This window comes from Vidua chalybeata, chromosome Z (assembly GCF_026979565.1).
Source record: "Vidua chalybeata isolate OUT-0048 chromosome Z, bVidCha1 merged haplotype, whole genome shotgun sequence".
NCBI lineage: Eukaryota > Metazoa > Chordata > Aves > Passeriformes > Viduidae > Vidua > Vidua chalybeata.
This window is the reverse complement of record NC_071570.1, coordinates 31,475,884-31,489,647: the sequence shown is the minus strand read 5'-3', so window position 1 is coordinate 31,489,647 and position 13,764 is coordinate 31,475,884. Positions and strand designations below refer to the sequence as shown.

At 36.3% G+C, this 13,764-nt stretch overlaps 1 protein-coding gene across 2 annotated transcripts in view; it reads right to left on the bottom strand.

Moving 5' to 3' along the window:
- Nucleotides 1–2,226: 2,226 nt before the first annotated feature.
- Nucleotides 2,227–13,764, bottom strand: part of ELOVL7 (ELOVL fatty acid elongase 7) — a 31,311-nt gene continuing 19,773 nt past the window's right edge. Inside the window, exons 1-7 of one of the 2 annotated variants that reach the window (XM_053931699.1) lie at nucleotides 11,854–11,933; nucleotides 9,796–9,916; nucleotides 9,576–9,656; nucleotides 9,003–9,059; nucleotides 7,237–7,342; nucleotides 4,313–4,449; nucleotides 2,227–3,363 (exon numbers count right to left, since the gene is read on the bottom strand). In XM_053931699.1, the coding sequence (XP_053787674.1) occupies nucleotides 3,160–3,363; nucleotides 4,313–4,449; nucleotides 7,237–7,342; nucleotides 9,003–9,059; nucleotides 9,576–9,650 (579 nt within the window). In that variant the 5' untranslated portion in view covers nucleotides 9,651–9,656; nucleotides 9,796–9,916; nucleotides 11,854–11,933 and the 3' untranslated portion in view covers nucleotides 2,227–3,159. Of the gene's footprint in view, nucleotides 3,364–4,312; nucleotides 4,450–7,236; nucleotides 7,343–9,002; nucleotides 9,060–9,575; nucleotides 9,657–9,795; nucleotides 9,917–11,853; nucleotides 12,045–13,764 lie in introns of those variants that run through there. The other variant, XM_053931698.1, reaches the window with a different exon arrangement.

Sequence of the window (13,764 nt, the reverse complement as noted above, 5' to 3'; positions counted from 1 at the left end):
TATTTTAAAGAAAGGGTGATTTGGAAAGTAAATAGGAAACATCCATTTAAAGGCAGGAGATTTTGATACCAAATCCCCTATCCTGCATGGGCAGGGATGTAACTGAAACTCCTGTGATACCTATTACAGATGAGCTATCTCTCTCAATTTTTAGGACTCTCACAGGAGAGGAGCGGCTGGTAACACCAGTGTTGCTTTCCCACCAGGTCTAAGGAAAACAAAATTTTAGCCTCATTCCCCTAACTATCAGTAAACATTCACCATAACACGGATGACTTAGCTGACTGTTGGACTCTTCTTTCCAGACTCACACAAAAGTATACATTTAAGTATGTGAGATGATGCAGAGTTTTTAGGTTCAGATAAAGATTGTGCGATTCTCACATTGTGTGTAGGAGGACAGGATTTGTTTTGAGCTGATGTCATTGGCACAGTTACACTATATGCATCCTCTTAGGCTGCATCCATACAGCTAGCTCACTGTGAAACACTGCATTCTCTCTCTCCAAATGCTTTAAAACTCCCCCAAGACTAAACCACTGTGCAAGATATTATGCAGTGGGAATCTGACACGGCACTTGCTGACAGCCCACGGAATGATTAACATCTCCAGTTTCTGCCCCTGCTTAGTAGTTTCTTAATCTCAAACAACTGACTCTGGAACCCTTTGGTTAGTGTACAACTCTAGGAAGTATTCCTGGCTCCTTTCTGTCAGTACCTGTCCACATGCAGCACTCCTTAGTTTTGACTGTGCATAGTCTCAGCTCCTACTTAAGCCCAAGTGAGTTTGAAAAATCAGTTGCAGATCTAGCTCCCAAACCAACAAACAAGTAGCTGTCCCTTCACACCCAGCTGCAGGATGCATTTCTCCATCTATATTTGTGGGCAGGGAAGGAAGTATGATTGCAAAATCAGAGACCAGAACTAGGACTTTCCCTACCAGCACAGAAATCATCTGCAGGGCTACAGAGTAATGCCTGCTTCCTTGCACAAGAAGCAGAGGGTACTATTATCCAGTTTTCACTACAGACTAGCTATAGTCTGTATATAAGGCTGTAGCCTTTCCCTCATAAGGCTTGCATTTCCCAAACACATTTGAATGTGCAGGCTCAAGAAGGCCTAAAAGAACCAAATTGTCCCACTTCATTCATCAGTACTTATGTAATAAGTAATATTATATATATGCATTAAAAATATATATAAAATTGGAAAATCCTTTCCTGCTATTTGAAAAAACAGCAATAGGTCTCTGTCCTTAAAGCCCCCCCTAACATTGGAGGCCAGGGACTTACATACAGGCCAGAGCTAGCTGGATTTGAGACATTGAATCAGTGGTGGACTGCATTTCCCACCAAAAAGATGTATGGTCCCTGATCAACATCACAGCTGTTTAGGATCATGTGATAGAGCACCTCTCCACATATACTGCTGGGAACTGAACACTGATGATTCAAAGATCAAGCATCTGAAATTCAGGGGTTACAATTTAAATTTCAAGTGATCCCAATACTTTCTGAGATCTACTTTCAAGCTGCCATGACAGCTGACAGCTACAGGGATTAAATAGTAATTAGAAAAAATATAAATTATTTCTATTTGCTTTAAAAAACTTGATGCAATCTCAAAAGAAAACATTTGCAACTCATGTTCAACCTAAAGTTTACATTTCTTTAGCATTTACAATGCACCATAAATGTCAGTAAAATGAAAGTGTTCAGGTAACAAAGCTTACTCTCTTGGAATTGTGCAACAGGGAGGCTATTAAAATCTGCCTCAAAGTCTTGAGTATTTGAAAATCCCACAGATCAGATCAAGTAAAAAGGAAATACTGCAAGTTTCTTTTTTCTAGTGTTGTAGAAAACAGTATATTTAATGGTAACTTTAATCTAAACACATTTAATTACTCATTTCCAGGTCTGCTGCATGCACCAATTCCTTAATAAACTCATGCAGTACAAGCAAAACTTACAAATAGCAAGTTCCTTTGATTTCTACACAAATGTGAGTGACCCTAACAATCTGCCTAACCTTGGAAAACAACATACTGGGTAATTCTACACAGAGTGGAGCAATGCCCAGTCACCACTGCCTGCCCCACTTTCAGAAGCTCAGAGAACATCACATATTTTTTTGCCTGGTTCCAGACAAGGTAACTGGAGTAACTTTAACCTTGAGCTGATAAAAAGAAGCTGTAATAATAAAAAAAAAAACCACGATGACACAAACTCTTTCTAGACATGTATTTCAATAGATAATGGAAATGGAAGAATGTAGAGCACAGTACAATCATGGTAGGCAACATTTCAGATTTAAATCACTAAATCAATTTTTTTTTTTACATTTTATTTGACTACTAAGATTTTGGCTATTGAATTAAAAGATTCCATAATCCTCCTAGCCCCACTTCACAAACAACACAGGCTACCAATTTAAAGTATATCCATAGACACATTGAATAATAAGTATATTTGGCTACAACAGTGAACAAATCAGTAAGATGTTTTGATCAGTATGCTACAAGACAATTCAGATAATCCCCATATTAGTAGCTTTCCAACATTTACGATAATGTTCAACTGAGTAGAACATGAAATGAATTCAGTTCTCCTAGTAAAAGACAGTATATCCAAAAATCTGTGATCTTCAAATGAAACGCTGTCTTGACAGATTAACATACAATCCTTCCTTTAAAGTAATACAGTTTATAAACAGATGTAACAATATTTATGTATTAACTATATTAATATGCCTTAGATTCTAAAAACAGTACTTACTGAAGAATCATTCTTATAATAAAATGCAGCTGACAGTCTTAGCAACTTACAACATTTAAAGTGAAGTATTTTTTATCCCCCTCAAAGTGTGTTCAAAGTACTCAGTACTTGTCATACACATTTTAGTTTTTCCAATTATCTTTATTTTTGTGCATTTTCTAGATAGAGACCTCTTTTTGTTTTTTAATCAGAGATCCACAGTTCTTCCCCACTCCCATGTTCTGAATCCCAAATAACTTACGGTAAAAATACAAATTCTGTTTTGGAAGAAAACATACAAAATATACACCATGTAGTGTGCGCACCTAAATGTCTTGATTGTCAAGTAGTGCAAGTTTCCCCTTTGACAGATACATTTCTTTGGTTTTAGAGACACTAATTTGTTTCACTGATCTTTGCTGATGCCATTTCTTGCCATTTTTGGCAGTCTTTGTCCCTTCGTGTAAGCGTGGTACCAGAAGTGGAGAAACAAGACTAAAAACATGGAGCCATAAAGCCAGATAATAAACATGAAAATTGGATACTGGTATGGACAATCATCCATGATGTAGATTTGTCCTATGTGGACTGTAATCATAATAAATTGGACCTGGAGGAAAAAGGTGAAGAAAATAAGTATTTTTAAAATAAATTACAACCTTACTACAGAAGTTTAAAAAAATTCAGCATAGCTTGTTTGCTGAAAAACAGATAGTAGGGGTGGAGTGGGTGGAAAGCAAGGAGCAATAGTACAAGTTCTTAATATGACAGAGATGCACCTTTATAGCCCATCTCCCCAAAATAAACCAGGTTTACGTAATAAAAGAAGACAAGTTCTGGGACAAACTAAGAAACTCATAGCAGGAGAATAGGATTCTACCCTGGCCAGTTCAGATAAAAAGGAAGGAGGCAGACAGTGTTTGTACAGTGACAAATGGGAGGCTCCTTTAGAAAAATTAGCCAGGAAAAAAAAAATGTAACCATTACAGGGTTAGGGAACAATAATTCCCACCTCCCCTGCACACTAGTATGTGACAAAAATACACTCCACATGAACTCCAAGTTAATAGTACACTGGTAGTGCCTCTAGGTCAAAAAGACCAAATTATAAATATTCAGGCTACACTGTTTGGAGTTGCACATGGTTACATTAGCTATTCTACCAAAACCAGCCCTGGTGCAAGCAGACAGGGCACTCCTTTACCTCCTCCATCAGCATCTTTGCTCATTCTAAGCCAATTGTTTAGGCAGAAACTGAATATTGAAAATCCACCTATTAAATGAGGTGGGCATGCAAAAGCACTCAGAAGAGCAACCTTCTGAAAGTGACATAAAGTAGATAAAACACTTAATATACACTTAATATACCCACACTGCAAGAGTGGGTTTTAATGCTCTGGAGAGAGCATTAAAGAGAAGTAAATTTTCTAAACACATATATTATACCAACTGTAAGCTCCACACGTGGGCATAACTGAAAGGACAAATGTATTGCTTTTAATCCATGTTAGCTGCAAGCAGGTTTTTGAGAGGTGCTTGTATCAAAGACAGTTACTCACAAGTTGTATAGTTGTCATGTACTTTTTCCACCACAAATATTTATGATAAGCTGGTCCCAAAGAACAGATTCCATAGTAAGTGTACATGACAACATGCACAATACAGTTCAGCAAAGCATGAAATGTTCCTAAACCACCTGTAGAAAAACAAAACATAGTAGTAGTATTACAGGAGGTAGTTAAAAAGCCATGGAGGTCCTAGCAGATTGTCTTGAGCCAGGATATGAAAAACATGTACCACAAAACCTAGACTTTGACTAACCCTCAAGGTATTTTACTTGAATTGGGTTGATAACAGTTCTGATGGATCACATCACTTTTTTGTCTCAGAAAAGGTTTATCTAAGCAATCCCAAAACAGCAGTAAAACCCAGCTGATCTAATTACCTGTAAAAACATTTTAGTGGAATTTTTTGTTCTTTGACTTCATTTTTTTATAATTTTTTATTAAAACATTTATTTGATAGAGACACAGAAAAGTTGGTAGAAAGCACTGCTCCTGGTTTTTGCCTCCTTTCTAGACATCATGATGAACTTCAAAAAGTTGTAGAGGATAAGTAGTAAGTCTCTTCTCAATCCAGATTTGCAGATTCACAGGGAATGAAATACAGTTTCAGACAGTAAGTTTTCATAATCATGGACAAGTGTCTCACAGATACACTGTAAATCTCAAAACATACTTACAGTGAAAGGGAAACTTAAGTAGAGCCCATTCTGGGGTAAATTTATGACGAACTGTTAGTACATGAGCATTTCAAAGAACAGGTAAGGAAACACTTCCTTTTTCATTGGATTAACCATGGAGCTACATGATCCTGCTCAAATTAGCTTTATTTTAATGAATGCAAAAAGGTAAAAGTGATCCAAGAAGCAGCAGACAGCAAAGTATTTTTAAAAGAAACATGGACATGAAAACAATGATCATCAAAACGAAAATAAGATGACATAGAAGGAGACATTTAGTGAGAAAAAGAGTGCCATTTTCCCATTTAGAATCATTCAAATTAAAAATAAAACTTCTTGTGTTTTTAGTAGCTCACACTAATCTTCCAGCATGAGAAGGCATAACTCCTCCAGCTGTGATTGCAAACTTTCTTTGAAACTTAGCTATTTGTATTTTTAAAAATAATTTGAATGTTCTTACAGTTCAAATATGCATACTTTTTTTGGCTTGTGCAGTGAATATGCAGAAGAAAAAATAAATAGCTAAAGCAGAGAAAAAAGGAACCTACACAACAGTACAAAAATATGCTCCGAAAAGCAACACTAAGCATCATTTTATAATTCTCTGTTTATATCAAATCAGAGAAAAAACAGCATCTCCATCCATAACTGTTGGGTTTTTTACAAACATACTGAAAACTTTACAGATGCTGCTGTTTAGAAGGACAAGCACTGATGAAACTGAATACAAGGTAAACATCAGCAGGACTGAAATTCTTGGGAAAAAAATTAAACTTATCAAACAACAGTATTTGGAAAGATAAATGTAAAGATAAGCAATAGAGTTCTTGGAATACATACAGCTCTGCATAAATATGAGGCACTATTACTAGCAGAGGACAAAATAATTCTTATACACTTTGTTGAAAGTATTTGTCAAATTATCACATGGGAAATTTGAATCTGATGCAAAACCAGAAGCCCTTAGCTGGTATACTGATCCAACGTCCAGATATAAAGGAGAAAGTTAATCACCTATAAGTGGAAAATTTTCAAGGTTGAAGAGGAAGGACTGTTATTTGCTGCAGGTTGCTCTCTACAGACCTATAAACACACTGGGGTGTATGCTGAGACAACTATTCACAGTTTTATTATTAACTTAATACCACTCACTTAGCAAGATTTGAGAAATACATAATCAATCCACCACTTTCCTAATAACAGAAATTCAATAGATACAACAGAGGTATAGCCAACAAGGAAAAGCTGCACACTGGAAAGGTTCAAAAGATGTACCAATTTTTTTGAGTCCTTTCTGGACCACTCCAAAAAAAAAAAACAGACAAAAAATAGACACTAACAGATCAGACTGAAAAACAATGGAATAACTGCTTCACCAATTCATCACTAATTTTCTGGGACAAAAAAAGAAAAAAACACAAAATATATTTTTAGGTAAACATGTATGAAACCCCACTATTTCTCAGTAGAAACTCCTAAAAAAGCCTAAGCTGTCCCAGAAATGGATTAATAAATGCCTGTGCATTTCTTCACTCTGTGCTTTTCAGACTATTTTCATGGCAAGTTGATATGCCACTGATAATGTGGCATAGGAAAATGCATGCAGACACACCGAGCAGGAAAGGAACAAGTGAAGGTAAGCTGAGAGTGGCCAAAGAATTAAAATTCAAAACAATTCAAATATGTTTCTTTAATAAAAAAGGTCCAGAAAAATATTTCTATAGTTTCGTGAAAACTAAAGTATCAGGTGTAAATAAATCCCACATATGCTACCTAAAGCCAGTTAAAGAAACTGCAACGAAGACTGAATAATTTCTCAAATAGGAAAAAAAAAATGAACATAGTCCTCCTCTCCAACACAGTTCTAACATCATAGGGGGCAAAATGGTTCTGAAGCAGTTTCAACAGTTATTTGCTTCATGTATCTCCCCTAGCATTTTTCAATGACTTCTCTTTTTCATCTAATAATGTTTTTTGCTTGTACTCAACTCTCTTCTCTGCACCTCTTCTTCCCATAAGAAATCAACACTGAACAAAATGCTGTCAAATAGGAAAAATGAGTAATCCCCACCCATTTAAATAATTATGGTGATCTCAGTTGTTCCAAAAAATATTGCAGAAGTCTAAATTTAAAAACACTGATGTTTCCAAGGTGTTTAATTCTTTTTTTTTTGTGTCTTCCATAGGTAACTTTCACTACCAGAAGATATGTTCAACCTCAACTCCACTCTCTCTCCATACCTGCAGCAAATTTGACTCCAAACCACCAGGTCCATGGCATGATGGAATGATGAAAGACATGCAGGAATGTAACTTGGTTGTTTTTCTTACGCAGCACAAAAAATATCTGAAACAGATTTTTAATGAACAGAATGTTACAGAAGATAATCAAGTCCAACATATTTAAAGAAAAATGTACACATCAGTGCTGGTTGCTCACTACATTTAAAAGTTCTTCACAGCTACAGTGTTGGGAGAAGAAGGAAAACTGAGTGACTGTCTGGTTATGCAAACCAGTTTTCAAAAAAAAATTAAAACCAATAAGTAAAATCCACTTGTGAGATCTCAAAAGCCAAGGCAAGGTTTGAAACCAAATGTCAAAGGCTGAGCCATCACCTACGCATGTGCAAGATGGACTTGCTTGGATTGAGAAGTCTCTACAAGCATCAGATTTTAAGTCCCCTGAACTATTAATGAAAAGCCATTTGAGAAAATTACCTGAAGGACTAACAGTAGAAAATACTATGTTAGAGAAATAGCACTCTATTATGAACTCTAACTTAGCTACCATTGGAAAACATTTAAATTGTACAGAATATATGTAGGAATTCTTAAATTTTATTGACAGACCTCATTTTAAAGTACAGGCATCAAGGGAAATGTTAAGGGAACACAGCAAAAAAACCCGTAAGAAGTCAGGTCATGGAAAGGATAGTGTCAGATGGCAAGCAAACACAGAAGAAAAGAAGTCTGGTGTGCAAGAGAAAACATTTGAAATCAGCTGATTTAAATACAGCTAAGAAATTACTTTTGCAGTAAAACAAAAAAAGCTGATGAGAAACAGGTACCTAGTTGTCTGTATTCAAACAAATTTTTTAAAAAATCAGGCTCGGGACTAATTAAAAAGGAGCACTATAACCTGTGGGGAATAAAGGCAAATAGAGGAATATACTTGTCAGGATTTTCCAGTTTTATCACTCCTGACACCTCCATTACCATTCCATTTGGTTTAGTCAGTAAGATCTCCCAGTGTTGAATCACGAACATTTGCAGATGAAAAGTCAGTCAGCTTTGCTCAGATGATGTAGAACATCCTCACTGCTCATGAGTCAGCTCCTGAACCATCACTATTGTGCCCCAAACAATAAGGCAAAAACTACAGCTAATTCCAACACTCAGAAGCTGGTTTGAAAATACCTCAGTCAGTCTTGGGAAAATGGCTGCTGGTGAGCGAGGTCTGCATTCTGCTTCAATGCATTGCTGCTCAGACTTTGCTTTAAACAGGTTAGAGTGCCAGCCTGACATCAAACATCCCTATAGTCACAACACTCAAGATAATCTCAGGAATTTAGAGCAAGTAGGTATGGCAATTTTGTCCTGCATTCAGAGCTGCTGATGATATGAATGGGGAAGATAAAATCTGAAGATGATGTGAAAAAATATTCAGCAGGATCAACTGGTTTTTATCTGCAATGTTGAGACAAACATTGCCATAGCATAACAGATTAGTGTACTCAGCTGTTAAACACACACGATATCCAGACTTCCTGAACATTTAAAGGTGTGTTGTTCCCTCATTAACATTTTTCCTGATAATGAAGGAAGAACAGTGTAAAAAGACAAGGAGATACAAAGAGATAATACAGGTAAACATCATGATGGTATTCTAGTAATTGAAGACTGGAAGACTAAATAGAAATCAACTTATATCCTCAGCCCTGAACAGCACCAGTTCTGCTGTGAAAAGGAAACAGAGCCACTTCTTTTATTAGGCTACAAATACTTACAGTGTCTAGTAATTCAATGAACTTGGAAAAGAAGTAAAGCCAACAAGTTCGCACCATCTGCAAGAATAAAAATCAAATTGTCAAACCATAAAAGTCATAGCAGGACAAATTAGTATCTCTATAAAGGAAAGTATTGGGCCAAGTGATGTTCCAAGGTTAAGAGAAATATTTAAATGTATAGTTTGATTGGTTTTTCTTTAAAAACACAAAATTTTTAAACTTAAAGGACTTTTAAAACCAACAAAAACAAGCCAGTGAATTCCTTGCCTCTTTCTTTCTCTCAGCCAACCAACCCATCCCTCCAGTTAACACATGTGCTCTACATTATGCAAGAAGGTATTTCCATTTAGTGCATTGCACTCTACAATAGTGCATTCAAAAAGCAGGCTGTTCAAAAAGCATTTCTCAAAATAAAGTAAATGTGTAACATACTACTTTGAACAATCTGGTCTAGTGGAAGTTGTCCTTGCTTATATCAGGGCCGTTGGAACTAGATGATCTCCAAGGTCACTTCCAACCCAAACAATTCTATTGTTCTATGATAACAATTCACCTTTGTCTTTGGCAACTTACTCTTAGAGCTGTTGGTGACCTTGAGTAGTCAACGATATCACACCGGAATGAGTATCCTGTGGCCCAGCCTGACATAAGAAACTGGAGGAAAAAAAGGGCAAAGATTAACTTTACATCTTTTGAAAAGTTCATTAATTTTGGATTACTTTTGCAGCACTAAGCAGGAGGGGGACAACAATATTAAAAACACCTTAAATCAGCAACTTTGTCAATCATCTACCTGTGTCTGGGATAGCTACCACAAAAATCCTTTGCTGTTGCAGATTTATGAATTTCTAATTCCAGGACCACACCCATAGACAAGAATTTTCTTCCTACACCCATTATTTCAGCTTTAGTAACTGAAGAGAAGAAAGAGATGCATCTCAAAACCAGTGTTAAAAAACAACTTACTGTGCAAGTAAAACTGCAAAACCAAATACAATTATTTTGAAAATTGCTATCACAGCTAACTATCTAATACTAAAAAGAATACAACACAGCATCTTAATACTCTAATAAAACCAGCACAACAGAAAGCCATTTCTAATTATCATTAAAGACAAGGAACAAATCAATATGCATGATGTATATTTAATACCATAGTCTCTAAAATTCTGCTTAGTTAAACTTCATGATTCAATTAGTTTTCCACTCATATGAGTGATGAGAAGCTACAACTGAGAGCACGTGACCAAAGGACTATATGTGCCAAAGATAATATAATCTTTTCTCTTGGAATATATTGAAGTTTGGACAAGAGCAACAATATTAGTATTGTAGTTGGCTTATTCTACTGCCAGTATGACATCTGTATTTTATATCCTCATGATGCTTCTCATTATCACCATGCATGGTAAGAGCTTCACCTCTCCTAACTGAAGCAGGCTTTAGTCCTTTTAACTTCCTGAAAGAACTGATTGCTTAAAAAAACAGGTTACTTCAGAACACCAGCATTAAAATACACACCAAATGACTTGGTTTCAAAAAGGGAAAGAATCAGCTTCTTGCTGACCACCAGACAATAGTAGAAATTCAATTGGTTACACTCTGTCCATGGACTCTTTCATGAAATTGTAACATGGAACTTTTGACAGCAGACTTATTGAATACTGTGCCAGTGTCAGACACTAACAGAAGTTTAATTTTTTCTTCTGTTGTTTCTTTGTGGGCTTTTTTGTTTTGTTTTGTTTTTTTATGAGGTTTATAACCAAAACCAAACTTGGAACCAAATTCCAAAAGGAAATTCAGCAATTAAAAAAAAAAGTCTAAATAGCAAAAGTGTTCATCTTGCCCACCACTTTCCATACAACAGTCATGACACAAAGTAGCTGCTGCTGCAGTTCCTTTAGAAAGCTTAGAAGAAATGTCAGGTAGTTCACTGTAACTCATGATAAAATTCATGCAAATTAAGCTAACGGGAACATATCCTGCCAATTTAGCACAATAATCTGTCAGCTTTTTATTACTAGTTTGCTGAAATAGTCACACAGCCTGGGAGTCACACACAGCGCGAGTACTGTGCACAGTGATGCTTTCCCAAGCAAATGTGTAAGGCTGTCATTCACACAATACCATCAACAAATAGCTACACTTCAAAAAAGCCCACCAAATCCCAACAAACAAGTAAAGCCCAACAGCAGCAAAATCTCAACATTGCTTTTGAAAAAAAGGAGAATTTGCTATTTTGGGGCTGTGGGGAAAATCAATGTTAAAGATACTAATAATTTGGGCTTAGGGGGGAAAGCAGGGGGCAGAGGTTGGAGGTTTTTTGTTTAGAGGGATTTTGTTTGTTCATTTAAAGGACAAAAAATGCTTTGAATTAGATTTTGTTAACCTCTGTCATTGATTTCTGTCGTTTAAAAGGCAGATCTAACTGAAGATTATTTCATAGTAGACATGCTCTATACAGTGTTTGAAACATCAGTTGTTGCTCTTCCCCTTAAGGGCAGGCTGTCACATTATCACGTAGTAGGACAGAAACAATTACAAAATACTAAGAAAAGCATACTGTCTGCTTTACCTGCTACAGTACAAAGAATTTAAATGATGAAAGCTTTAAACTTTTTTAATTATATATAATAACACAAAATGTTTCATGTTCTCTCTTTCTGGATATGACTTATTCTCTTTGTCCAAGAATTACAAGTTTCGCATACAGCTTGGAGGATGATAATTACTGCCATGACAATAATATTCTTTTTGAGAATTGCAGCATAGGAATTATATTAATAAATTTATTCAAAGTTAGTTGTTGAAGACATGAAATATATGAATACATTACAAACATAGTACTTACTTCATAAGTCATATATAAAGAGAGGGCTACCACACTAAAATTATAAAACGTCATGATCTGCCTGAGTTCAAAAGGTTTTTTATTTTCCATGAGTTTGGGTCCCAAGGAAGTGACAAAATAAACGTAGGTTCCAATGATAAAAGTTGTTGGAAAAGGTGAAGACATGAGTGGCCAGCCTTCCAATCTTGGATCTAGAGAGGGTAGAGGGAGAAAAAAAAAATCACATGTCTATAGTCTATAGTACTTACTAAAGCAGCTACAGAAAAGTATTTAGTTCCTGATGGTCTAGGTTTTTCTGTCACTAATCATGTTTGAGAGTCCATTCACCTCAAATCTATACAGACTAGATAACATGATTTAACCCATGTAGAATTCAGCACTTCTTTCTTCACATATCATGAAAAGGAGACACAGACTCACGAGTGACATGATTTTCTGTCTTTACAGCACAACAAAGCACACACTTTCATATGACAAGGAAATTATAATACAACAAGCAAATGTTGCAAGTTATTTCACAGTTATTCCAGAGAGCTGTATTGCAGAGGCACCTCGTTGTAAGCACACCCCACTCCCTCTCCCTGCAGATGAGGCTGGCAGGTATTTCATCTGAGCATCACCATGATTTCACTGCACCCTTTTGTGGTTCATTACAGAGTCCCAGATCACCAAAGACTGACATATTTCTCTATAAGCAGGTGAACTGACACAAACCTCATGTAATTTTTATTTTCTTTAATTATTTTTTTACACTGACTTTTGGAAGATTTGGTTCAGAATGATCCCAAACTTAACTACTGACTCAGTAAACTGCTGCTTTCATGGTTTCCTGCTGTATTTTAAGGGTAAAATTATACTACTGTTATTTTTGTCAAGTGTTTAATTCATAGCCAAATGTTTCAAGTCAGCAAATTTTCAGCCCACAGCATTCAAGCAACCTTTCACCCATGAGACCTTCTGATGTGGTTAACAGCCACTGGAAGTGTAAAACAGATTGAGGAGGAGAGCACTTTATAATGCTGCTCACAGCTTGTGATGTGCCAGTGCTGCTGCCCACAGACCAAGGAGGTCTGTGACCCACAGCATGAGGAATCTGCTCAAGTGTGCTGCAGGAGAACCACCATCTCTTCACAACTGATTGTTTTTATTATATCTACCCTTGCCCTGCTCCTACCAAACCTTTTCCACTGTTCTTCCCAGCCCGATCCTGAGAAAACCATGTTCCACCACTAAGACTATGATACAAAATGCCAAATACAAACACTGTTGGGCATGGAGACAACTCAGGGTCTGGAGGCATGGACACTGCAGCAGAAGTGCTTGCTCCATCTGAATCTACTTCACCCTGTCTGTCATACTAATTAAACTCCCTGCTCACTTACAGGCTCTGCTTTTATGGAACAAGAAAAGTGGTGCTCAGCTATGCTAGAAAAGATAAATCAGTAGTCTTATCTATCAAACCTTGACCACTTCTCAATTTTTTTCCAGGAATTAGCTAATCCCTGTCACTATCTGTCTACCACAGTGAGAAACACTGAGACTGATGGGTCTTAACCCCAAAATTGAGGTCTTCTCTATCAGCTTTTGGTAAGCAAACAGAATAAGGGAGTTGCAACATAATATCGAAGTGGGATTAATATCCCTTACTAACTGCAACAAGAGAAAAACATCTCTTTTCAAATTACCACTGTTACAGAGTTAATTACTCTGAGGATTAATTTCAAAATACTGAAACTTATCAGGGCTTGGATTTTTTTTTTCATTTTGCAAAAGCAAAATGCAGTAACGCAATGTGCATTAATTAACTGATAAAATGCAATTGTTTGGTAATGAAAGAGAGTTAAAACTATACATTCAGCACCATAGGAAAAACTCAAACTATATATTCAGGCAACCAGAGATACTAACAGG